The 23,160-nt window shown below is 34.1% G+C and overlaps 7 protein-coding genes and 1 long non-coding RNA gene across 13 annotated transcripts; 6 read left to right on the plus strand and 2 right to left on the minus strand.

Moving 5' to 3' along the window:
* The first annotated feature begins 899 nt into the window (after positions 1-899).
* On the plus strand, positions 900-4,885 carry LOC106616745 (putative inorganic phosphate cotransporter). Its single transcript, XM_014233591.3, has 5 exons — positions 900-1,207; positions 3,093-3,775; positions 3,837-4,233; positions 4,335-4,576; positions 4,705-4,885. The coding sequence occupies exons 1-5, from the start codon at positions 1,093-1,095 to the stop codon at positions 4,822-4,824; spliced, it is 1,557 nt and encodes a 518-aa protein (XP_014089066.1). The 5' UTR covers positions 900-1,092; the 3' UTR covers positions 4,825-4,885.
* LOC138856464 (uncharacterized) lies at positions 3,811-8,490 on the minus strand. The gene is made up of 4 exons (XR_011395683.1): positions 8,348-8,490; positions 8,000-8,101; positions 7,629-7,912; positions 3,811-3,899 (listed from the first exon to the last, which is right to left on the minus strand). It is a non-coding gene; the product is annotated as an uncharacterized lncRNA (long non-coding RNA).
* On the plus strand, positions 5,995-8,420 carry LOC106616750 (putative inorganic phosphate cotransporter). Its single transcript, XM_014233598.3, has 6 exons — positions 5,995-6,176; positions 6,258-6,445; positions 6,528-6,977; positions 7,066-7,450; positions 7,682-7,920; positions 7,990-8,420. Exons 1-6 carry the CDS (start codon positions 6,125-6,127, stop codon positions 8,116-8,118), a joined length of 1,443 nt encoding a protein of 480 aa, XP_014089073.1. The 5' UTR covers positions 5,995-6,124; the 3' UTR covers positions 8,119-8,420.
* Positions 8,491-9,080: 590 nt separating the features above from the next.
* Positions 9,081-12,131, minus strand: Tom70 (translocase of outer membrane 70). 2 transcript variants are annotated; one of them, XM_014233600.3, is made up of 3 exons: positions 11,923-12,131; positions 10,592-11,638; positions 9,081-10,514 (listed from the first exon to the last, which is right to left on the minus strand). In XM_014233600.3, the coding sequence occupies exons 2-3, from the start codon at positions 11,580-11,582 to the stop codon at positions 9,724-9,726; spliced, it is 1,782 nt and encodes a 593-aa protein (XP_014089075.1). In that variant the 5' UTR covers positions 11,583-11,638; positions 11,923-12,131; the 3' UTR covers positions 9,081-9,723. The 2 variants fall into 2 exon arrangements, with proteins under 2 accessions (XP_014089075.1, XP_014089076.1); XM_014233601.3 differs by lacking the exon at positions 11,923-12,131 and adding an exon at positions 11,733-11,898.
* Positions 12,132-12,491: 360 nt separating this feature from the next.
* On the plus strand, positions 12,492-15,061 carry CCT4 (chaperonin containing TCP1 subunit 4). Its single transcript, XM_014233606.3, has 5 exons — positions 12,492-12,749; positions 13,147-13,799; positions 13,873-14,012; positions 14,080-14,764; positions 14,829-15,061. The coding sequence occupies exons 1-5, from the start codon at positions 12,644-12,646 to the stop codon at positions 14,844-14,846; spliced, it is 1,602 nt and encodes a 533-aa protein (XP_014089081.2). The 5' UTR covers positions 12,492-12,643; the 3' UTR covers positions 14,847-15,061.
* Positions 15,062-15,692: 631 nt separating this feature from the next.
* On the plus strand, positions 15,693-18,304 carry LOC106616754 (zinc finger protein weckle). Of its 3 annotated transcripts, XM_070107580.1 has the most exons (5): positions 15,694-16,016; positions 16,078-17,025; positions 17,082-17,434; positions 17,493-17,622; positions 18,170-18,304. In XM_070107580.1, exons 1-4 carry the CDS (start codon positions 15,837-15,839, stop codon positions 17,620-17,622), a joined length of 1,611 nt encoding a protein of 536 aa, XP_069963681.1. In that variant the 5' UTR covers positions 15,694-15,836; the 3' UTR covers positions 18,170-18,304. The 3 variants fall into 3 exon arrangements, with proteins under 3 accessions (XP_014089080.1, XP_069963681.1, XP_069963680.1); XM_014233605.3 differs by lacking the exon at positions 18,170-18,304 and having other exon boundaries at positions 15,693-15,920; positions 17,493-17,650; XM_070107579.1 differs by lacking the exon at positions 18,170-18,304 and having other exon boundaries at positions 17,493-17,650.
* Positions 18,005-20,617, plus strand: LOC138855557 (zinc finger protein weckle-like). Of its 2 annotated transcripts, XM_070107578.1 has the most exons (5): positions 18,005-18,330; positions 18,393-19,349; positions 19,406-19,758; positions 19,820-19,949; positions 20,493-20,617. In XM_070107578.1, the coding sequence occupies exons 1-4, from the start codon at positions 18,151-18,153 to the stop codon at positions 19,947-19,949; spliced, it is 1,620 nt and encodes a 539-aa protein (XP_069963679.1). In that variant the 5' UTR covers positions 18,005-18,150; the 3' UTR covers positions 20,493-20,617. The 2 variants fall into 2 exon arrangements, with proteins under 2 accessions (XP_069963679.1, XP_069963678.1); XM_070107577.1 differs by lacking the exon at positions 20,493-20,617 and having other exon boundaries at positions 19,820-19,965.
* LOC106616729 (zinc finger protein weckle) lies at positions 20,380-22,695 on the plus strand. 2 transcript variants are annotated; one of them, XM_036366946.2, is made up of 4 exons: positions 20,380-20,653; positions 20,716-21,666; positions 21,723-22,054; positions 22,131-22,695. In XM_036366946.2, the coding sequence occupies exons 1-4, from the start codon at positions 20,474-20,476 to the stop codon at positions 22,276-22,278; spliced, it is 1,611 nt and encodes a 536-aa protein (XP_036222839.2). In that variant the 5' UTR covers positions 20,380-20,473; the 3' UTR covers positions 22,279-22,695. The 2 variants fall into 2 exon arrangements, with proteins under 2 accessions (XP_036222839.2, XP_036222840.2); XM_036366947.2 differs by having other exon boundaries at positions 20,380-20,557.
* Positions 22,696-23,160: the final 465 nt, after the last annotated feature.

The following is a 23,160-nucleotide window of genomic DNA, read 5'->3' on the forward strand; positions in this document are numbered from 1 at the left end:
AACGAACTCGTCCCATTCTTGAAGCGGATGGTGACTGGCGACGAAAAATGGATCATATACGACAATATCAAGCGAAAACGGTCGTGGTCGAAGGCCGGTGAATCGTCCCAAACAGTGGCCAAGCCGGGATTGACGGCCAGGAAGGTTTTGCTGTGTGTTTGGTGGGATTGGAAGGGAATCATCCACTATGAGCTGCTCCCATATGGCCAGACGCTTAATTCTACCATCTACTGCGAACAACTGGACCGCTTGAAGCAGGCGATCGACCAGAAGCGTCCAGAATTGGCCAACAGGAAGGGTGTAGTGTTCCACCAGGACAACGCCAGACCACACACTTCGTTGATAACTCGTCAGAAGCTACGGGAGCTCGGATGGGAGGTTTTATCGCATCCACCATATAGCCCGGACGTAGCGCCAAGTGATTACCGCCTGTTCCTGTCCATGGCGAATGCCCTTGGTGGTGTGAAGTTGAACTCAAAAGAGACTTGTGAAAAGTGGCTGTCCGAATTCTTCGCAAATAAGGAGGGGGGCTTCTACGAGGAAGGTATTATGAAGTTGCCGTCTAGATGGAAACAGATCATCGAACAAAACGGCGCATATTTTAACTAAATCCGATCACTGTAACACTTTTTATAAAGCATTGAATGAAGAGCAAAAAAGCGGAAGGGATATTTGACAACCATATATTTGCCATACCTAACATATAATTAACGAACTTAGTGGCTACTTTAGAAAATATAAATATTAACTTAATTCTTTGTAATTTATTTTTTTTCTTTTGACCTACTATAATGTTTCAACTAACGACATTTTGTATAATTTCAAATAAAATAAATGAATGTTCCCAAAAATTGCTTGTATACGATTTCAATGCCACAAAATTTATTTTACTTTTTTCATTAGATATTTTTCCCTCAAAATCTTTACGTGCAAGCGGTTGTTTTTCCAGCTCTTTAATTTTTATATTTCTTCGCTTATTAGCAAATAATTAAACGTGATTTTTTTAACCATAACGTGCAGTTACAAAACAATTGACTAAATTACGATTTTGTTATTGAAAATAAATAAATAAAAATTGTATTGGCGTGCTGCATGGCCACAGCAACAGAAAATTTGTGGGTAGCACAACAAAGACTGTTGATAACAACATGGATAAAGAAACAATTTCCTTGGTTTGAAGCTATGCAGGATCATTTGCTCAATATATGTAAGTAACACAGGAAACCGAACGTTGAAAAGTAAGTTAGTATAGCTGCATTTTGGGCTGTTGATTTCAAAAATAATAATTTTTATACCCTGCACAGGCTTTATTACATTTACCACGATGTTTGCAACACCCAGAAGAAAACGTTGAAGACCTATCGATTATATGAGTTTATTTGAATGATCAGCGAGAAGAACTGTGTTGATTTAGCCATATCCGTCCGTCCGTCCGTCTGTCTGTATATACGCGAACTAGACTTTAAGATATCGAACTGAAATTTTGCACACGTCCTTTTCTCACCAAGAAATTGCATAATTGTCGGAATCGCCGATTTTGGATCACCATAGCATATAGCTGACATGCCAACTGAACGATCAAAATCAAGTTTTTGTATAGAAAACTTTTTTGCTTTGCAAGATATCTTCAGCATAAATTATTGGCCGCAGAGAGCGCACAATCTCCGAAAGTATCGTACGGTTCAGAGCACTATAGCATATAGCTTGTTTGACAGCTGACCGATCAAAATCAAGTTAAAGATCGTTTTATACCCTTTTTGCAATAATAAATGTACCTGTGAAGGGTATTATAGTTTCGGTGCAGCTGAAGTAAACGTTTTTTATACTCTCGCAACTTGTTGCTACAGAGTATAAGTTTTGTTCACCTAACGGTTGTTTGTATCACCTAAAACTAATCGATTTAGATATAGGATTATGTATATATAAATGATCAGGATGAAGAGACGAGTTGAAATCCGGGTGACTATCTGTCCGTCCATCCGTCTGTGTAAGCTGTAACTTGAGAAAAAATTTAGATATCTTTAAGAAACTAGGTACACATGTTTCTTCTGTAATCGGACCACTGCCACGCCCACAAAACGCCATTAATCAAAAACAAATAAATTGCCATAACTAAGCTCCACAATAAGATACAAGACTGTTATTTGATATACAGGATCACATTAGGGAGGGGCATTTGCAGTTTAAAGTTTTTAAAAAAGTGGGCGTGGTCCCGCCCCCCAATAGGTTTAATGTGCAACTTTCCTAAAACGCTAAAACCATAATAAAAAAATTAATTGAGAGCAAATGTTTTTGCACTTCTATCGACAGTGTGACTATGGGTGAAATCGGGAGACAATCCCGCCCACTCCCCATATAACTGTTAAAAACTCTTAAAAGCGCGATAAATCAAGCACTAAACACCCAAGATACATTAAATTTTATCTCTGGGATGGTATGATGACTTTATAGGAACCGCGTTTAAAATTAGACAGTCGGCGTGGCACCGCCCATATTTAGGTGAAAGTCCATATCTTGGGATCTGCTTAGCCAATTTCAACCAAATTCGGTACATAATATTCTTCTCATATTTCTATATTATAGTATGAAAATGGGCGAAATCGGATTACAACCACGCCTATTTCCCATATAACATCATTTTAAATTCCATACGATTTTTTTACTTTCCAGTATGCAAATCAAGCAACAATGGTTACATCAGCGTAAAACATTGCGTGAATAATACGTTTAAAGTATGCCACCTTGTAACCAAAAGTTATCTTAACTAAACCAAAACTGTTCAAGCCCCTAGGTACTGAATATGTGGACCCCAGTGCCTATAGTTGACCTTCTACCGAAAATATCGGTCAATCCACAAAAAAATCTCAAACGAGTATACCATTTGACTTTGCGAGAGTATAAAATATTCGGTTACATCCGAACTTAGCACATCCCTACTTGTTTTTGTTTTTTTTTTTTGTTTCCAAAATTCATCAGCAACTGTTATAACTTATCAGTTGAAAGATGTGATTATGATGCACAAAAATTTGTCTTTATATTAATATAATAATAATAATCCTTCACTTACCATTGATTTCTTCATTTTATTGCAGCAAATGTTGTGCCGCAACGTTTCATCTTGTGTTTTTTCGGTTTCCTCGCCATTGTCAATGCCTATACAATGCGTCACTGTTTGGATATCGCTCTGGCGCATATCGTTGCACCCAAACGTAAGCATGTGCGCATGCCAAATCTCGATACCGTTAAGTTGAGTTCATTCAATTTATATGAACGCATGGAACAACATCGGAATGGCACATTATTGAGTTTCAGCAATAGGCATCATGGCAAAGATGATACCTATGATTGGTCTGATCAGCTGCAAACATTTATTTTAATCTCTTTTTATGTGGGCTATGTTTTGTCACATATGCCAAGTGCTCAACTTGCGATGCGTTATGGTGGCAAGTGGGTGCTCGCTATTGGTTTGGCCATAAGCGCATTGCTTACGATGCTCACACCAGCTGTGGTGAAATGGGGTGGTCCGCTGGCACTTATAGTAATACGTTTGCTAATTGGCTTGAGTGAAGGACCAACGTATCCAGCATTAAGCGAACTGCTCTCCAAATGGGTACCGGGTAAAGAACGTGCTACGCTAGGCTCATTGGTGCTTAGTGGCAGTCAAATTGGTATTTCAATGGGTAATTTTATAGCCGGCTTGCTGTTACATCGCTACGATTGGTCGTTGATTTTCTATTACTTTGGTATATGCACTTTACTTTGGTTCATTGGTTTCGTAAGTACATTAAAGGCATGTCTTTAAAAGCAATATAAATCGATCTTGTTCTCCAATTTAGATATACATGTGTTACAATACGCCAGAGGAGAATCCATTTATGAAAGTGACGGAAAAGCAATATCTGCAAAAAGAAATCGGTTTAGTAGAGCGTTGTCAGCATAAAACTACGAAAACTCCATGGAAGGACATTTTTCGTAATTTACCTATGTGGGCACTCATTTCAGCCACTATACAATATGATTGGACACAGCTGCAACATGCGGCTGAAGTTCCACAATTTATAAGAGACGCCAAGCAAGAACCGTTAATTGAAAATATTATCAATGGTTTGCAGAATCAAATGCCATATATTATGAATTGGTTGCTGTCAGTGCTGTCCGGTGTGATCTCGGATTTACTAGTCAACTATGAGATATTCTCCGTGACAGTTATGCGAAAACTTATGGCATTCGTAGGTAAAATACAAATGTATTTATTATTTAGTATTAACGAATCATAGGCCAGAAATCAGAAAATGTAATAATAACTATAAAAATAAATTTCGCTTTCACCGTAGCTGCAGTGGCACCAAATCTGTACGATAGTCTGCTGCCTTGTTTAACTTGCAATGAAACGAGCAATTTATTTGCCTTCTGCCATTGCGCCATAAATGTGCTGGGTAGTTACTATGCGGGCATAAAATTGACACCGTTAGATATGAGTCCGAATTTTGCAGCCACACTTATGGGTATTGCGAATGGGATAGGCTCGCTTACTGGCATTGTTGCACCCTTTATCAAGCACTCGTTCGTTGGTTGGGTGGGTATACATTTATTTTTGTTTTTATGATTATATTAATTAATTTTTTGTTTATTAGAATTTTATAAAATTTGCAAAAATTTTTAAATTTATTAAAATTTTATAAATAAATTATTGTTTGTTTTCAGTCACAATTCAAACTTGTACGCGCATTTTTTTGGCTAATATCAACGCTGCTGATATCGGGTGAAATACAACCATTTGATCAACTAATTCCTTTGACGTCAGATTCGAATAAAATTGAATAAAATTTGCGATTTTTTGTTGTACTAAGCAATTAAAAACTAAAAAGTGTGCCTTTAAAGATAAGATCTGAATTTTTTTAGGTTATATTATGTTTGCCACGACGTTTGTACTACGCAGCAGGAAACGTCGGAGAACCTTTAAAATATATATTATATATAACTGATCAGCGTAACCAGCTGAGTCGATTTAGATACAAAGTCCGACTGTCTTTCTGACTATACGCGGACTAGTACTTCAGTTTTTGCGACATTGTTCTGAAATTTTGCACACGTCGTTTTCTCCCCAAGAAGCTGATTCTTTGTCGGAACCGCCGATATCGGACCACTATAACCTATAGCTGCCATACAAACTGATGGCCAAAGTGACCGATCAAATAAAGTTCATGTATGAAAATTTTTTGTTTGTAAAGAGTATTTGTGCTTTGTGGCAACATACACTGTTCTATTGAACTGCTAGCGCTTGGCAAGGCTCACATTACCGTAATGATAGGCATCCTAACTGTACACTGTCCCATTGGCACTCACGCAATGAGGCTACAGATTTTGGAGAACGTAATTTTTCAAAGTTGCAAAGGAAGATGAGGTGGAAACATCCAGACACTTTCTTCTCCACTGTCCAGTTTTCGCCAGGCCAAGGTTGTAGCATTTCGTTTGCCATACTTTTTACGAACCTGGCGAATTGGCTGGCATTGATAAGCCGCTGCAATAAATTTGTGCCAGGCTCTAGGCGTTTTGTCGATATGCGACGGTCTTTTTAAACCATACCTAGGAGCTCTGGGCACCACAACGGACAAGCCTATTTAATTAACCTAACCTAATATACACACAAGTATTTAGATAAGTATTCGTTTCACTGTTGTTGTTGGAATAAAATTAATTATATTATAAATCCTACAAAATTGCAGAGTTGAGTTCTCTAAATGAACGTATATCTGGGAATGTCACAATAAACATATATTAAATTTTTTTACTATTAATTACTTATATTTGATTAAATTTAATAATAAACTCAACTAATCAGAAAAGCTAGTCCGAACGATAGTTTATCTGGGTTTTTTTTTGTTTTTAAACCAGTTGTAGTGTATTTTAAAAAGAGTAAAAGCACACTTGAGTAGCAATGTATTCGAGTAAATTATTAAAATAACGTTTTACGAGTATATGTTAAATTTTGAATTTGTAATGTTTAAAAATTTTTTTGTGAATTTGAAAATGTTGTCAAACGCAAACGCAAAAACCGACCATTCAATTGTCTAATTACTCGAAACAAGCAATAATGCTAATAATAAAATAATTAATAAATAAAATGGAAACTATAGAAGATAAACGACCAGAATGGGGTAAAAAATTATCTCTACGTAAGTTTTAAGAAGAAAATATATTGCATACATAAAATATATAAGTACATATATATGTTTTTGTAAACCTTTCCAATTTAGTGGTCCCGATACCGCAACGGGTTATCATGTCTATAATGGGATTTCTTTCCATAATTAACAATTATACGCTACGTAGTTGCATTTCCGTTACAATTACACGCTTAGTTTTAGAGCGCAAATATTCGAATGAAACAACAGCTAGTGGCGAAGTTTGTCCTAAACCAGATATATCCATTGAGGAAGAAAAAGTAAATATACATATGTACACATGTGTACCATTAATCACTGAGGAAATTGTAAAAGCAAACACTTCTTTCATTTTCTACGTAGATACCGGGTGGCGAATATGATTGGTCACAAGAACTGCAAGGCTACATACTTGGCTCTTTTTACATAGGCTATATTGTAGGACATGTACCTGCTGGCTTGCTATCTGAAAAATATGGCGCTAAATGGGTGTTAGTTTGTGGCATGTCTACAGCAACGATATTAACATTATTAACACCCTTATGCATTACATTACTCGGACCATATGCTTTAATTGTACTACGTACTATAATGGGATTTGGTGCTGGCTTTTCATATCCTTCGTGTAGCGCACTATTGGCTCATTGGGTACCCGTACATGAACGTAGTTTACTGGGCGCTTTTATAATGGGCGGTGGCCAAATGGGTACCGTACTGAGTAACAGTATGTCCGGTGCTTTACTTCGTTACGCTACATGGCCTTGGGTATTTTATACATTTGGTATAATGGCGACCTTATGGATTTTGTTTTTTGTAAGCTATATAAGTACTGCCATTAATTCAATAACTTAAACTTTACATACATGCATATACTTGTATTACTAAATAATAACAATTGCAGATAATTATGTGCTTTAGTGATCCTAATTCGCATCCCTATATCAGTGACAAGGAAAAGGAGTATCTGCTGAAACATATGGGTCGTCTTGGACGTGATCATAATTTACCCCCGTTCCCTTGGGTTCCCGTATTTAAGAGTAAAGAAATGTGGGTGCTTATTTTGGCACAAGTTGCACACGATTGGGGTTTTTATGTAATGTCTTCATGTTTTCCGAAATTCTTGAATGATGTATTGCAATTGCAAATTCTTAAAACTGGCTTATATTCTTCAATCCCATTTTTATTATTTTGGCTATCTTCGCTACTCTTGGGAGCCATAGCAGACTATATAATTAAACGGGATTTGACGCGAGCAACATGTGTACGCAAATGGATGACGTTCATTGGTAAGTCGATTTTAAAAATATGTTGTTATTCGTATGCCTTTCAAGTTTACCAATTTGTAATAATTTCCTGGGCAACAATTAGCACATTAAATGCAGTAAGAGGTATGAAATACTTTTACTCATACTCATATGTATTTCTCTCTATATTTTTAGTGAAGTCATATATTTAATCACTTACCTTAATTAAATGTTTACATATGTATATTATCCTAAAAAATTTTCGCACACTAGCTGCCACACCTTCCGGGCTCTTTATGGTTACAGCCGTATATATTGGTTGTGATACAGTGTGGATAATTTTAAGTTTCACCATCTCAATGGCACTCATGGGCGGTTTTTATGCAGGAATAAAACTAACTGCGAACGATATGACACCGAACTATTCGGCTACTGTTATGGCTATTGTAAACGGTATAGGTGGCATTGCTGGTGTACTCGCTCCGTATTCTGTAGGTTGGCTTACTGTAAAGGTATTAAAAATTATAAAAATGTTAGTTATATTTAAATATTACTAATTTAATCCATGTATACATATATAGACTATCTTACATGAATGGCAGCAAGTATTTTGGTTAGCGCTTGCTATTCTAACGCTACCCACAATCCCTTTTTGCATTTGGGGTACAGCTGAAGTACAAGAATGGAATGAACCTTCCAAGAAAGAATGATTTTTCTTATTTATTACAAAACGGCTACCGCAATTTCATTTACTAATGCCTATGTGTTCATCTGCACTTGAGGAGTACAATTCGATTGGAATAAGATTGTAATACATTTGCTTTCGACGGAAGACAATGTACGAGTACTTTATATTTAATAATTAGCAAATAGTTTCCACTAGAGATAATGAATCATTATCACAACGTCCGCCACATCTATCACTCGTAATTTAATCACCTTTAATTGCTCATATTTACACATTCCTTTGGGGAACCATTTTTAATAAATTATAAATAATTATAGCAAACTATTTACTTATTTTTAAATAATTTTGATTTCCGCCCGCGCTAGAATGGCATTTTTTTGCCAAATTGGATTTACAGTTATTTTACAAACAGTGTTGCCAGTTATTTAAGTGAATGGTTTTGTAAAAGCGAACGCGAATAAGTGTCATGTAATTTTTATTCTATTACATAAATCAGCAAAAACAAATTAATAATAAGCAGTGGTATAGTACATTAAACAAATAACTTACATATTGTCAAACCATAAAATGGTATTAACGGAGATTTTTGTAATCATACTGCATAGGGGATTCTGTAAATATGCATAAGCTTTCAGTATTCGTCTTTAGAAAATCTTAAGTAACCGGATACAAATTTCAATATGTAAATTTATGCAGAGAACGTACATCATACATATGATATACGTTCTCTGATTTATGTAACAACGGAAACATATATGTTTAAAAAAAGGATATGTCGATTTGCCGAAAATATCAAGGAACTTTGAGATTATGCGTAGTTTGTGTGATTTAAGCATTTCGTATTAGACTTAGAAGCAAAGTGTTTTTATTTAACTTGGTATAAATAAGTACTTCTTTAACCATAGCATCAACTTACCTGCACAAGGAAAATTTCCATTAATTTATGCAAAATTGTTTGTAATTAAATCAAATTTAAGAGAAGACTTTCTTTTTAGAAACTGAAGTAATGTGCTAATGCATTAGCACGAAATTTATTTGTATCAATAACAATGATCTAAGCGTACATAGGTAATGGGGTAATTTATTTCTGAATGTACACAAGATGTCCTGAATGGACAAAACAAAAAATTTTATTATAATAAAAATTAAAATAATAATGTCTTTCGATCAATTAACAAGGCCAATGCCACACAACAAAATAGCTATAATTTTATAAAATAGCTGTATCGAGCAGTTTGTGATTGCTACATACATATTTCTTATAGTATAACGCATATGCGTTTATGTCGCATATTAGAACAGTGTCAATCCTTTGCGAATATTTAAAGTTAAAATATAAAAAACAATATAAAGCATTAACACTTTATGAAAATGTATATACTCAACTTTAAATATGGCAATGATTATACTTTTTGTTCCACTGTTTCGCTTTCAGGAGGAGAAATGCACGGAGACATGCTTGCTGCAGTTTGTTTTCATCTTAACCCATTAAAAACTATTTTATGTTTAGTTAGCTATATTGCAAGAAAGTTGCCTTAAACATCTACTTTGTAAGTACTACTTCTAAGTATCTTAGTAAGTAGTTACTTTGTAAGTATCTTAGGTATCCATTTTTACACTATGTTATTTAAACACCTGCCGGCATCATTCCTTGCTGCGCTAACGCTGATATTTTTGACATATCAATACCCAGTTTGCGTGTAACATTTAATTGAGCAACCGCCGCATTACGCAAAGCATACAAATGACCCATTTCTGATTTGCTCTTTGATAGTTTAATTGCTTTTTCGAAAAGTTCCACAGCACGATTTAGATTTGCACGTTGCACTTCAATAGTGCCGAGAGTCTCATAAGCCAACAAACATTTATTGTCCACATCTAATGCTTGATTAATTAATGCAATCGCTTTGTCGATGTCACCCTTCCATTGCAGTAGCATTACGCCACGATGTACATAGAGCGATGCATTTTCTGGTGCTACCTTTAAGGCTTTCTCATAAAATTGATCAGCTTGTTGGAATTGTTGTTGATCAGCCAAAACTTGTGCCATCAGACTATAACATTCAATACAGTCGGGGAATTTCTCAATGGCATTCTTGAATTCATTCATTACGATCATAAGACGCATTTGATCCTGTGACAACAATGCCATACGATATTCGGCGTAACATTTCTGTATGTAGGCCATTGCGTGATTTGGTGATAGCTTCACTACCTTTTCAAACTCACTTAATGCTTCTGGTAACTGATCGAGCAGTATATAAATTTGTGCACGTTGATGATAAATATCTGGATTATCAGGTTGCAATTTGGCGGCAGCATCGAAATCAGCTAAGCCCAAATCCTTCTCTTCCTTCTGTATGTATAACGAGGCACGTTTAATAAGAGCAGTTGCACGTAACGCAACACCAGCATCGGCTACGGTAAAAAAAAAAATATATATATATATATGAAATATTCAACCATAAATTAAAGAAATGTTTGTTTTTAAGTACCGTTATTTATCACAGCATCAAAATCTTGCTGGGCTGCATTGAAGCCACCCGAGAGCAGATAAAATGTGCCCCGTAATAGTAAGGCTTCACTTTTATATTGTGATTCAGATTCGGATGTTTCGATTTCTTCTGTACAAGCTGAAATCACATCTTCATATTTCACTTCGTCTAAAGCTTTTTTGGCGCGCGCAAATCCTTTCAACTCCATTCCTTCCTTTGCGTCGGGAATTGTTATGCTTACAAGTGGATCCGCCACAAATGAACGCAAATAAGTTTGAATAAAGTTCTTTGATGGCAACACCGGTATATGTTCTTTTAGACCGCGCTCAGTATCCTCACGACCAGTTTGTTTTAGTATACGATCTGCATACATTATTGTACTGTTATTTTGGAACATTTCCAATATACAGGTCGCTGTCACATCATCTAAACATTCCATCAAATCATTTGTGGCTTCGTGTGCTTTAGCGCGTCTATAATATGCCTTTGCATATTGAGGATTAAATTCAAGTGAACGCGAGCAATCCTCTTTAACATGATTCCATTTTTTTAACATTTCATACGAGGCAGCACGGTTTTGATAAAATATTGCAAGGTCAGTACGATTTTCAATTGGACATTTATCTATGGCTTTATCGTAGAATGAGATTGCTTCGTCGTACTTGCCATTACGATAGCAAACGTTGCCTTCATTTTTGTACATGGTGGCTTCCTTTAGAGGTGACAACTTTTCACTTTCCAGCTCGGCATTCTTTTTCTTTCGTTCTAATTCCTTATCTTCGCTAGTGCCATCAATAGATAGGGTTTGTTGCTTGTCCTTGACGGATAGTCCCTTCTTACGATCAGCCGCATCGTTATCGCCAATTGGTTTCTTTTCTTCTACAGATTTCCGGTAAATGTAGACACCCAATCCAATTGCGACGGGTGTGCCGATCAGCAAAGCCAATTGCCATCGCGTTAAACTTATAGAACCGTAACGATATGCCATCATATTTTATTTTATTATTTTGTACCGGTTTACGTCTTGAATAACCAATAATGTTTTATCTAAAACATACAAAATATATTTGAATTTTATAATATAATAATAATGAATTCACTTGCAAAATAACAGTTCGTAACGCACTTAGCGCATTCGCACCTTGACGTTACATCAGTATGGTGTGTGTAGATAAGAAACTGGTAATCATGTTAGTGCTAATTTTTTTATTTCAACATCGCGCCCAAGATCATAAAAACAAAAGATGGTAATCGATTTTTCTTTTGGCAACAAAAGCAAGACGGAACCGGTGTACTGGACGGAAAGAATGCATGCTTGCATACATATTTACCTCTGTTTTCTTACTCAACAATTCCGATACCAGTTACTTCGAAATTCAGTAGATTGAGGCAAATGCAATGCGCGTATTAGTTTCTGGTTGTCATGTGCTTGATCCTTGTATTTCAATGAAAATTTTATACATGAATTAATTTGTTTTTCCCACGAAAGAACGAATATTCTGATTATATCGGTGAGAAGACAGCAAGAAAAGAAATAAAGTACTATTTGACATGTGTGTACAGAGTTGCACAATGACCTAAAGTAAAAGAAATCTATTACGTTTAGAGAGCACCTGACTGTAATCGGTTTTTAGGTTTCAAGCTGATTTAAATTGTGTAATAGTTTTGTATATATATATATATATATATATATATACATATCCAAACATAATTTCTTTTAATGCCTACATTAATATATATATATACATATCCAAACATAATTTCTTTTAATGTCTACATTAATAAATTTATGAAATTGTTTAAAATATGTATTCGATAATATTTATATTTTAAATATATAGAATAAAAATAAAACTCCGGTTACATTTTCTTTACTGACAGTTACGCTGTCAAAAATACAATCAACCGTGAAAAAGTGAAAAAGTCCAATCAGGTTCTTTTCTGTGTTGAATTTTTGTTCGGTGTTCGCTAGTGATTTTAATCCGTGAAAATCGTAAATAGAAATTTATTAATCAATTAAAAAGTGATCAAAATCATATAGCCAAAAGAACAATGGCTCCGAAAGCAAACTTCGTTCCGGTTAAACCAAAAGGTCAAGCCTTTAAAGATAAATCGAAACCGGCTGATGTGCGTCTATCAAATATTCAGGCAGCAAAAGGTTAGAAAATTGAAAAATCTTAGTTGATTTCGTAAAGATTAATTTATTTTACAATCAACAGCAGAAATGATATGAAAATTTTTAAGAAAATGTGTATAGAACTTATGTATTTATATTAAAATTATACCAGTTGTTTGATGAGCAACAAAAAATGCAATGGCGGCGTCATAGCACCGTAGCACAGATGTCTAGAAAATTCCTTTTTTTTTTTTAGTTTTCTAAAATAGGGTGTGTGTCGAAAGTGATTCATACCAAACGCATTTGAAAAGAAGGAAAATCAAGAAAATATGCCTATAAATAAAATATATATGAAATGTTTCATATTCAGTTTCTAGTGACGTCATTCTTCAATATCATTACTCATTGTAATACCGACAAATATTTGTTTTCTTTTTAGCCGTTTCGGATGCTATTCGCACCAGCTTAGGTCCGCGCGGTATGGACAAAATGATTCAAGCCGGCAATGGAGAAGTATCGATCACAAATGACGGTGCTACCATTCTAAAACAGATGAATGTACTCCATCCGGCTGCAAAAATGTTAGTAGAACTATCACGTGCTCAAGATGTTGAGGCCGGTGACGGTACAACTTCTGTGGTTGTCATAGCTGGTGCTTTATTGGAAGCTTGTGAAAAGTTATTGCATAAGGGTATTCATCCTACTGCAATTTCCGATTCGTTCCAACGTTGTGCAAACAAAGCTATCGAAATTCTTACTGATATGTCTACACCAATCGAGTTAACCGATAGAGATACACTCATTAAGAGTGCATCAACTTCATTGAATTCCAAAGTAGTTTCTCAACAGAGCAATCTATTGGCCCCCCTCGCTGTGGATGCTGTACTAAAGGTAACAGAACCAGGAAAAGAGGGAGCTGTTGATTTGAAAAATATTAAAGTTATCCGCAGTCTTGGAGGCACCGTCGAGGATACCGAATTAATTGAGGGTTTGGTGTTTACTTCGCGTTCGGCTGGTACAAATGCACCAAAGCGCATTGAAAAAGCAAAAATTGGCTTGATACAATTCTGCATTTCGGCACCAAAAACTGACGTAAGCCTTAATTAAATTACAAATAATATGCTCTCATAATAATGAATAAATAAATATATATATATATTTCCAGATGGATCACAATGTTATCGTGTCAGATTATGCTGCCATGGATCGTGTATTGAAAGAGGAGCGTGCATACATTTTAAACATTGTAAAGCAAATCAAAAAAGCCGGTTGCAACGTACTTTTGGTACAGAAATCAATCTTAAGGTATGTAATATGAAGACAATTTATATGAACGGTAATCCTAGCTTTGAATCTATGTGCCTATTTACAGAGATGCGGTTTCTGATTTGGCGCAACATTTCTTGGACAAAATCAAGTGCCTTGTAGTCAAGGATGTTGAGCGTGAAGACATTGAATTTGTCTGCAAGACACTAAATTGCCGTCCTATTGCATCGTTGGACCATTTTGTTGCTGAAAATCTGATAAACGCTGATTTAGTCGAGGAAGTGCCAAGTGGTACTACGAAATTCGTAAAAATTACCGGCATACAAAATCCGGGACGCACGGTATCAATTGTGTGTCGTGGTTCCAACAAATTAGTGCTTGAGGAAGCAGCACGTTCATTGCATGATGCACTTTGCGTCGTGCGTTGTTTGGTCAAGAAGCGTGCACAAATTGTTGGCGGTGGTGCACCAGAAATAGAAATGGCTTTACAATTGGCTGCCTATGCACAAACTGTTGAAGGTGTTGACGCTTACTGCTTCCGTGCATTTGCTGATGCACTAGAGGTTATACCATCAACTTTAGCTGAGAATGCTGGTCTTAATCCGATTGCAACTGTAACTGAGTTGAGAAATCGCCATGCGCAAGGTGAAAAGACTGCTGGTATTAATGTGCGCAAGGGTGCTATCACCGATATTCTGGCTGAGAATGTGTTACAACCACTGTTGGTCAGTATTTCGGCAATTTCTTTGTCTACAGAAACAGTGCGCTCCATTCTAAAGATTGATGATATTGTAAGTAATGGTATTCATTCTGATATTTACTTTGTGTTAATTTCTAATTTTTTCATTTTATTAGGTTAACACCATGAGTTAAATATATCTCAAAAAATATGGGAAGAAACTTATGAATTACTAAGCCAATACATTGTGAAGTCTATTTCTAAACATTTTTTTGTTCGCATAATCATTAATTTTACTTGAACTTAATAAGTATGTATGTTTGTTGGTTGAAGAACCGCAAACTGTTCATTCAATTTCGATACTACATAACCAAATATACTTGCTGCTTTGATTAAACTACATACTAAATTTTGTGAGTTATTATTGGGTTACTTCAAAGAAATATTTTCCAGGATAGAGGTGGACACACAAACCAAAATGAAGGTATTTGTACCCCTGAACCAAGAATAATGATATTTTCAATCATTCTTGCTTTGAACTATAACTCACAATCATTGTTAAATCTACAATTTATACAATGCTCACAGTGAACATCGAAGACATTCATGATTTATAAAAATGCTTCCCAAAAGCGAAAGTTACCCTTATAATATAACAGCTGATTGCATAATGAGTCGAAAATAAATAAAATCAGTTATGTTACTCTACTAATCCTACAATTTCGGCTTGATGTAATCAAATTTAATCGAGAATCGAATGGTAGGCACAAATATGTATTAAAAAATATATAAAATTTGTTATTAAGATATTTACACTAATTTTCTTTTGTAATATTCCATCTGCATCACAAGCAATAATAATAATTTTTTGAATTTTCTTTAAATTGTATAAAAATAATTCTTGTGTTAAATTAAATAAATTGGTGACGATATAATACAAATTCAGTTACTTTGTCATTAATGGGATTTTTTATTCCCGTTTTTATGTAGTACTAAATACAACATTGAGTTAATCAAAACCTAAGTGTCAAACTTATTTACATACATCAAAATCATGGATAAAATCAACATCGTTCTATCATTTTCATAATTCGTTCACCAACAAAACACAATTTTTATTACATTGTGATCTATAACATGTTTTACTTTTTATAAACACAATAACTAAAATTAATTAAGTGATCATGTCAAATACTTTTGAAGATTGCAGCGGCTACTTTCCTGATGCCGAATGGCAGTTTTGGTGCAGACTCTGTGCTAAGGAAGATGTACGAAATATCAATATATACCCAGAACAGAACCAAACTGAATTGCCCACAAACTCCACTCTTATAGATTTTATAGCGAAGTTTTTTAAAGTTCATGTAACTATTTTCATTATAATTTTTTATTCAAACATCTGATGTGTTTTTATATTTTATTTAGATACGACAGAACGAAGATTTACCACATTGGCTTTGTGCACAATGCTTTTCATCGGTTTCGGCCTTGTCCAAATTCACAAATCAGGTGAACAGAGTACAAAATATGTACGATGAAATAAAAAGTATTGGTTACAGAACAGCGCTAGATTGCCGAGTTATCCGGGAGAAATATAACTTACTTGAGTGTGAGTTATTTATGTTTAACATATCGGATACGAAACCATCTATTGAAAATATTTTTGTTGCTGATGCACCAGAAATAATTGAACATAAATCATTGGATAGTATTGTAAAGAGTGAAGTAATAACTGACGAGTTACAGAGTGGCATATTTCTTAAAGACATCGAATTTAATAGTGAATTCCAAGATCCCATTGGTGATGCAGTTGAAAATCATACTAACGAAATAGGTAGTATTGAATGCCTCAATAATAGTGTAAAAAACAATAAATCAGAAGTAAATAGCAAAGTGTATAGCAAAATCTATCGGCTGAAAAGGCGTAAAAGTACTTCGGATCAGGAATCAAATATAAATAAACACTTTTGTAACGAATGTTCACTACATTTCAAAAAAAGTAGCAATTATGTTATACATATGAGGAAAAAACATGGGGTTGAAACACCTCCTACTTGCATTTCTTGTCCACAATGTTCCAGGACTTTCAAATCTAGATTCAATTTAAAACGTCACATAAAAATACATCGACCTATAGCCGAGAAGCGAATATATCCATGTCCACAATGTGATCGAAAATTCCAAACGAAAGATTATGTATTTCGACATATTAAGTTTGTGCATGAGGAAATTCGTCCGTTCATTTGCGAGGAATGCGGTGAAGGTACGCACACGGAAACTACACTGCGTGAGCATATGCTTAAACATACCGACTATGCACCTTTTGAATGTGAGATTTGTAAAAAAGGATTTAAAACCCAAACGCGTTTGAAGGTACGTAATGCAAGCATTGAAGAGTATTCATAAGATATTATACAGAATATTTCCAGAATCATATGGAGATGCACAGCGCACATAAACATATCTGCAGCGAATGTGGTTTAGAATTGAATTCACGTGTAACTTTGAATCGTCATATGCTTGTACATTCTGATGAGATGCGTCATAAATGCGATTATTGTGGGCGCGAGTTCAAACGAGCAAAAACTTTAAAAACTCACTTAATACTTCACAGTGGATTAAAACCATATTCATGTGACTTTTGTGATAAAACATTTGCTAGTGGTTCCAATTGTCGTACTCACAAAAGAAAATCTCATCCCGATGAATTGGCGGCCTTAGAGGCTTCCGGAGAAAAAAAATTTACCAAAAATATCCCAAAATTAGCGGTTTTAAAGACTGTGTAAGTTGGCAAATTGGAACGATTGAAAACTAAGTTAATAATGTCGTAATCATTGCAGTACCCGCACAGCTGAGAATCTACTTCCCGTGGTATCCAAACAAAGTGGAAATTTTTCTTTGGGCAAGAAACCGAAACCCCCATCTAGTTGTAAAGATGAAAAACAACAATATGTAGAAAATAAAACATAAGTGTGTGTTATATTGCGTACTACTTTAATTAATTGTATATTAATTTTTAGTCTGGAAGATTTTAAAATACTCAAATAATTATCTTAGGACAAAGGCGCGATTTCTTTAGAACAGACATTTGTATTCAACAGCTGTGTTGTCAGCAGCCTTTGATCTATCCCTCTTAACTTACAATTCAAGTTTTAGTTTATATATTTTTTATTTTGTGTTTTTTGTTATGTGGTTTCAACCTGTTGTCCAAATAATATACATGAAAATATAAAATCCCATAATTTTTTATTAACATTTTATCAAACTAATTTTTATTTCATACAAATTTCCAATAGGTGTTGTAAAACTAAAATGAGTACCTTTCATATTATGGGGATGTTTTTATTCCCGTTTCTCTATACTTCAAACTACACATTGAAGTAATCAAATCCAAATTGTCAAAACATTTGTACATATATCATATATTTGTTATGAAAAAAATACAAGCAACTTTAATATTTATTATTTAATTTTTTAATAAATATTAAATATTCTAATATGTCCAACACATTTGAAGATTGCAGAAGTAACCTTGCCGACGCCGAATGGCAGTTTTGGTGCCGACTCTGTGCTAAAGACGATGTACGAAATATCAATATATATCCAGAACAAAACCAAACTTCAGTTCACACAAACGCTACGCTTATATATTTCATAGCGGAGTTTTTTAAAGTTCATGTAACTATATACATAATTAAATTGTATTAAAATAATTGCTGTATTTGTTATATTTTGTTTAGATACAGCAAAATGAAGATTTACCACATTGGCTTTGTACGCAATGCTTTTCGTTGGTTTCCTCCTTGTCAAAATTCACAAAACAAGTTAACAAAGTACAGAGTATGTACAACGAAATACAAAGTTCTGACCACAGAAAAGCTAAAGATTTTCGACTAATACGAGATAAATATAATTTAGTTGAGTATGAGTTCGTTATGTTCAATATGTCGGATACAAAATCATCTATTGAAAATATCTTTGTTGCCGATGCACCAGAAATAGTTATACACAACTCCTTGGATAATATTGTAAAGAGTGAAATAATATCGGACGAGTTACAGAGTGGCATACTTCTTAATGAAGGCGAATATAACAGTGAATTTCAAGATCCAATTGGTGATATGATTGAAAATCCTACTGATGAAGTAAGAGGTAATAGTTCTTTTAACAATAGTATAGATGACAGTGAATCTGAACAAAATGAAAAGGAATGCAAAAAACGCAATTGGACGAAAAAGCAACCAAATCCTTTGGATAAAGAATCAAAAACAGACAAGTACTTCTGTAACGAATGCTCACTACATTTCAAAAGAAGTAGCAATTATGGTATACATATGAAGAAAAAACACGGTATTGACATAGAAAGAGATCCTCCATCTTGTTTTTCTTGTCCGCAATGTTCGAGGTCTTTCAAATCTAGATTTAAATTGAATCGTCATATAAAAATACATCGACCTTTAGCGGAGAAGCGTATATTTCCATGTCCACAATGTGATAGAAAATTTCAAACTAAGGATTATGTTTTCCGACATATAAAGTTTGTGCATGAAGATATACGTCCGTTCATTTGTGAAGAGTGTGGTGAGTGTACACGCACGGAAACCACGTTGCGTGAGCATATGCTTATACATACCGACTATGCACCTTTTGAATGTGAAATTTGTAAGAAAGGATTCAAAAATCAAGCACGTTTGAAGGTATGTAATGAAAACATTAGAGACTATACATAAGATATTATACAGAATATTTACAGAAACATATGGAGATGCACAGCTCGCATAAACATATATGTAGCGAATGTGGTTTAGAATTGAATTCACGTGTAACTTTGAATCGTCATATGCTTGTGCATTCTGATGAGATGCGTCATAAATGCGATTATTGTGGGCGCGAATTCAAACGTGCGAAAACTCTAAAAACTCACTTAATACTGCACAGTGGGTTAAAACCATATTCATGTGACTTCTGTGACAAAACATTTGCCAATGGCTCAAATTGTCGTACTCATAAAAGAAAATCTCATCCAGAAGAATTGGCGGCCTTAGAGGCTTCTGGAGAAAAGAAATTCACCAAAAATATCCCTAAATTAGCGGTTCTAAAGACTGTGTAAGTTGGCAAATTGGCACAATGATTGAAAACTAAGTTAATAATGTCGTAATCATTGCAGCACGCGCACAGCTGAAAATCTACTTCCCGTGGTATCCAAACAAAGTGGAAATTTTTCTTTCGGCAAGAAACCGAAACCCCCATCTAGTTGTAAAGATGAAAAACAACAATGTATAGAAAATAAAACATAAGTGTGTGTAACGAAAACTACTCTTATTAATTGGTATATTAGTTTTCGGTCTACAAGATTTTAGAATACTTAAATAATTATCCTTGAACGAAGGCGCAATTTCTTTAGAACAGACATTTGTATACAAAATCTAATAATTGTCAGTAGTCTTTGATCTATCACTCTTATCTTAAAATTCAAGTTTTAGTTTATATATTTTTTATTTTGTGTTTTTTGTTATGAGTGAGTTTCAACCTGTTTTCCAAATAATATACATAAAAATATGAATTCCCATAATTTTTTATTAACATGTTATCAAACATATTTTTATTTCATACCAATTTCCATTAGGTGTTGTAAAAAAAACTAGTACCTTTTTCTTTATGGGGATTTTTTTATTCCCGTTTCTCTAAGCTTCCAAACTACAACATTGAAGTTATCAAATCAAAATTGTCAAAACATTTGTACATATATCATATATTTGTTATAAAAAAATACAAGCAACTTTAATATTTATTATTTAAATTTTTTAATAAATATTCTAATATGTCTAACAAATTTGAAGATTGCAGAAGTAACCTTGCCGATGCCGAATGGCAGTTTTGGTGCCGACTCTGTACTAAAGACGATGTACGAAATATTAATATATATCCCGAACAAAACCAAACTTCAGTTCACACAAACGCTACGCTTATACATTTCATAGCGGAGTTTTTTAAAGTTCATGTAACTATATACATAATTAAATTGTATTAAAATATTTTCTGTATTTGTTATATTTTGTTTAGATACAGCGAAATGAAGATTTACCACATTGGCTTTGTGTGCAATGCTTCTCGTTGGTTTCCTCCTTGTCAAAATTCACAAAACAAGTTAACAAAGTACAGAGTATGTACAACGAAATACAAAGTTCTGACCACAGAAAAGCTAAAGATTTTCGAGTAATACGAGATAAATATAATTTAGTCCAGTATGAGTTCGTTATGTTCAATATGTCGGATACAAAATCATCTATTGAAAATATCTTTGTTGCCGATGCACCAGAAATAGTTATACACAACTCCTTGGATAATATTGTAAAGAGTGAAATAATATCGGACGAGTTACAGAGTGGCATACTTCTTAATGAAGGCGAATATAACAGTGAATTTCAAGATCCAATTGGTGATGTGATTGAGAATTCTACTATTGATGTAAAGAGTAATAATTCCTTTAACAATAGTATAGATGACAGTGAATCTGAACAAAATGAAAAAGAATGCAAAAAACTTAATCGGATAAAAAAGCAACCGAATTCTTTGGATGAGGAATCAAAATCGGACAAATACTTCTGTGACGAATGCTCACTACATTTCAAAAGAAGTAGCAATTATGGTATACATATGAAGAAAAAACACGGTATTGTCATAGAAAGAGATACTTGTTTTTCCTGTCCACAATGTTCGAGGTCTTTCAAATATAAATTCAAATTGAATCGTCATATAAAAATTCATCGACCTTTAACGGAAAAGCGTATATTTCCATGTCCACAATGTGATAGAAAATTTCAAACTAAGGATTATGTGTTCCGACATATAAAGTTTGTGCATGAAGATATACGTCCGTTCATTTGTGAAGAGTGTGGTGAGTGTACACGCACGGAAACCACTTTGCGAGAGCATATGCTTATACATACCGACTATGCACCTTATGAATGTGAAATTTGTAAGAAAGGATTTAAAAATCAATCACGTTTGAAGGTACGTAATGCAAACATTAGAGAGTATACATAAGATAATATGCAGAATATTTACAGAAACATATGGAGATGCACAGCTCTCATAAACATATATGCAGCGAATGTGGTTTAGAATTGAATTCACGTTTAACCTTGAATCGTCATATGCGTCACAAATGCGATTATTGTGGGCGCGAATTCAAACGTGCGAAAACTTTAAAAACTCACTTAATACTTCACAGTGGATTAAAACCATATTTATGTGACTTCTGTGACAAAACCTTTGCCAATGGCTCAAATTGTCGTACTCATAAAAGAAAATCTCACCCCGAAGAATTGGCGGCCTTAGAGGCTTCCGGAGAAAAGAAATTCACCAAAAATATCCCTAAATTAGCGGTTTTAAAGACAGTGTAAGTTTAAAAAAGATATATACATATATATATATTAAATATAAAACAAAATTAATAACAATCGCATTATTTGCAGTACCCGCACAGCTGAGAATTTGCTGCCCGTGGTATCTAAACAAAGTGGAAATTTTTCTTTCGGCAGAAAACCGAAACCTCCAACCAGCGGTAAAGCGAAACAAAACAACAACAAAAACGAAGCACAAAAATGTGCGGAAAATACATAAGAGTGCTATGACGGTATTTCCTTGTTGACGATGTCTACAAAAACACAATATATACGGAGAATCGATAACTGATATTAAGTCGGTGGCTATTATATTTCTGGTATACTGATTTATCTATATCTTAATTAATTAAAGAATAAAAAGTGTGCGGTTATTATTGTAAATGTATAAAAAGAGGGCAGTTTATACAACGAATTGAAATGCTCTCATTAAAGCCTCACTTAAATATACCAAAATTGTCCCTATAAAGGCCCATTGCTTCTGCAACGGGCTTTTAAATTTTAAAATGTATTTATAGAACAATGGGACTTAATTACGTACATGAATTCTTGATCGTAGTGATAAGTTATAGTCTTAAATTATTTCACTAAATTAGCAATTTTTATTACATTATATTATAATATGTGTTAATCAGGAGTCTGTTTGTTTATTTATCAAAAACTTTTGAAAGTCATTTGTCGCGTGGTTTCCAAGATTTAATTTTGATTTCAATTTATACATACATATGTATGTGTATTTGTCTGAAACACGATGATAACAAATGGCCTTAAACTTATATACATATAATGGAAAGTAACTACCAGCCATACGCTCGCAAGGTACACTTTATCTCTATGTGTGTGATAACAGAAAATTAAGTAGTCTGGTTCTTAGGTTTTATGCGCGCAGTTAATAGTTTTTGTTTAAAAGGTTTTTTTTGGTTTTCTTTAATTATTGCCATAAAAAATTAATTTTAATCCAATATTTTTGCTATAATTTTGAAGAACTGTCTTTCTTTTCTTTATATAAGAGATGAATTTACACATATAATACCATTAAGGCTAAGGGATATAAAAACAAGTTAAATCATATTACTTTGGCAAGCGAAAAAAATTTTGGCAG

Source organism: Bactrocera oleae, chromosome 3 (genome assembly GCF_042242935.1).
Source record: "Bactrocera oleae isolate idBacOlea1 chromosome 3, idBacOlea1, whole genome shotgun sequence".
Classification (NCBI taxonomy): domain Eukaryota; kingdom Metazoa; phylum Arthropoda; class Insecta; order Diptera; family Tephritidae; genus Bactrocera; species Bactrocera oleae.

Excerpts from the sequence above, each read along its gene's own strand:
- CCT4 (XM_014233606.3), top strand. The coding sequence starts at position 12,644 with ATGGCTCCGAAAGCAAACTTCGTTCCGGTTAAACCAAAAGGTCAAGCC. Across the intron at positions 12,750-13,146 it reads AAATATTCAGGCAGCAAAAG|CCGTTTCGGATGCTATTCGC; the intron begins GTTAGAAAATTG and ends TTTTCTTTTTAG. Across the intron at positions 14,013-14,079 it reads GTACAGAAATCAATCTTAAG|AGATGCGGTTTCTGATTTGG; the intron begins GTATGTAATATG and ends GCCTATTTACAG.
- LOC106616750 (XM_014233598.3), top strand. The coding sequence starts at position 6,125 with ATGGAAACTATAGAAGATAAACGACCAGAATGGGGTAAAAAATTATCT. Across the intron at positions 6,446-6,527 it reads TATCCATTGAGGAAGAAAAA|ATACCGGGTGGCGAATATGA; the intron begins GTAAATATACAT and ends TTTTCTACGTAG. Across the intron at positions 7,451-7,681 it reads CAAATGGATGACGTTCATTG|CTGCCACACCTTCCGGGCTC; the intron begins GTAAGTCGATTT and ends TTCGCACACTAG.
- LOC106616745 (XM_014233591.3), top strand. The coding sequence starts at position 1,093 with ATGGCCACAGCAACAGAAAATTTGTGGGTAGCACAACAAAGACTGTTG. Across the intron at positions 3,776-3,836 it reads TACTTTGGTTCATTGGTTTC|ATATACATGTGTTACAATAC; the intron begins GTAAGTACATTA and ends TCTCCAATTTAG. Across the intron at positions 4,234-4,334 it reads AAAACTTATGGCATTCGTAG|CTGCAGTGGCACCAAATCTG; the intron begins GTAAAATACAAA and ends CTTTCACCGTAG.
- LOC138855557 (XM_070107578.1), top strand. The coding sequence starts at position 18,151 with ATGTCCAACACATTTGAAGATTGCAGAAGTAACCTTGCCGACGCCGAA. Across the intron at positions 18,331-18,392 it reads CGGAGTTTTTTAAAGTTCAT|ATACAGCAAAATGAAGATTT; the intron begins GTAACTATATAC and ends TATTTTGTTTAG. Across the intron at positions 19,759-19,819 it reads TTAGCGGTTCTAAAGACTGT|CACGCGCACAGCTGAAAATC; the intron begins GTAAGTTGGCAA and ends TAATCATTGCAG.
- LOC106616729 (XM_036366946.2), top strand. The coding sequence starts at position 20,474 with ATGTCTAACAAATTTGAAGATTGCAGAAGTAACCTTGCCGATGCCGAA. Across the intron at positions 20,654-20,715 it reads CGGAGTTTTTTAAAGTTCAT|ATACAGCGAAATGAAGATTT; the intron begins GTAACTATATAC and ends TATTTTGTTTAG. Across the intron at positions 21,667-21,722 it reads AAAATCAATCACGTTTGAAG|AAACATATGGAGATGCACAG; the intron begins GTACGTAATGCA and ends GAATATTTACAG.
- Tom70 (XM_014233600.3), bottom strand. The coding sequence starts at position 11,582 with ATGATGGCATATCGTTACGGTTCTATAAGTTTAACGCGATGGCAATTG. Across the intron at positions 10,515-10,591 it reads TGATGCTGTGATAAATAACG|CCGATGCTGGTGTTGCGTTA; the intron begins GTACTTAAAAAC and ends TTTTTACCGTAG.
- LOC106616754 (XM_070107580.1), top strand. The coding sequence starts at position 15,837 with ATGTCAAATACTTTTGAAGATTGCAGCGGCTACTTTCCTGATGCCGAA. Across the intron at positions 16,017-16,077 it reads CGAAGTTTTTTAAAGTTCAT|ATACGACAGAACGAAGATTT; the intron begins GTAACTATTTTC and ends TATTTTATTTAG. Across the intron at positions 17,026-17,081 it reads AAACCCAAACGCGTTTGAAG|AATCATATGGAGATGCACAG; the intron begins GTACGTAATGCA and ends GAATATTTCCAG.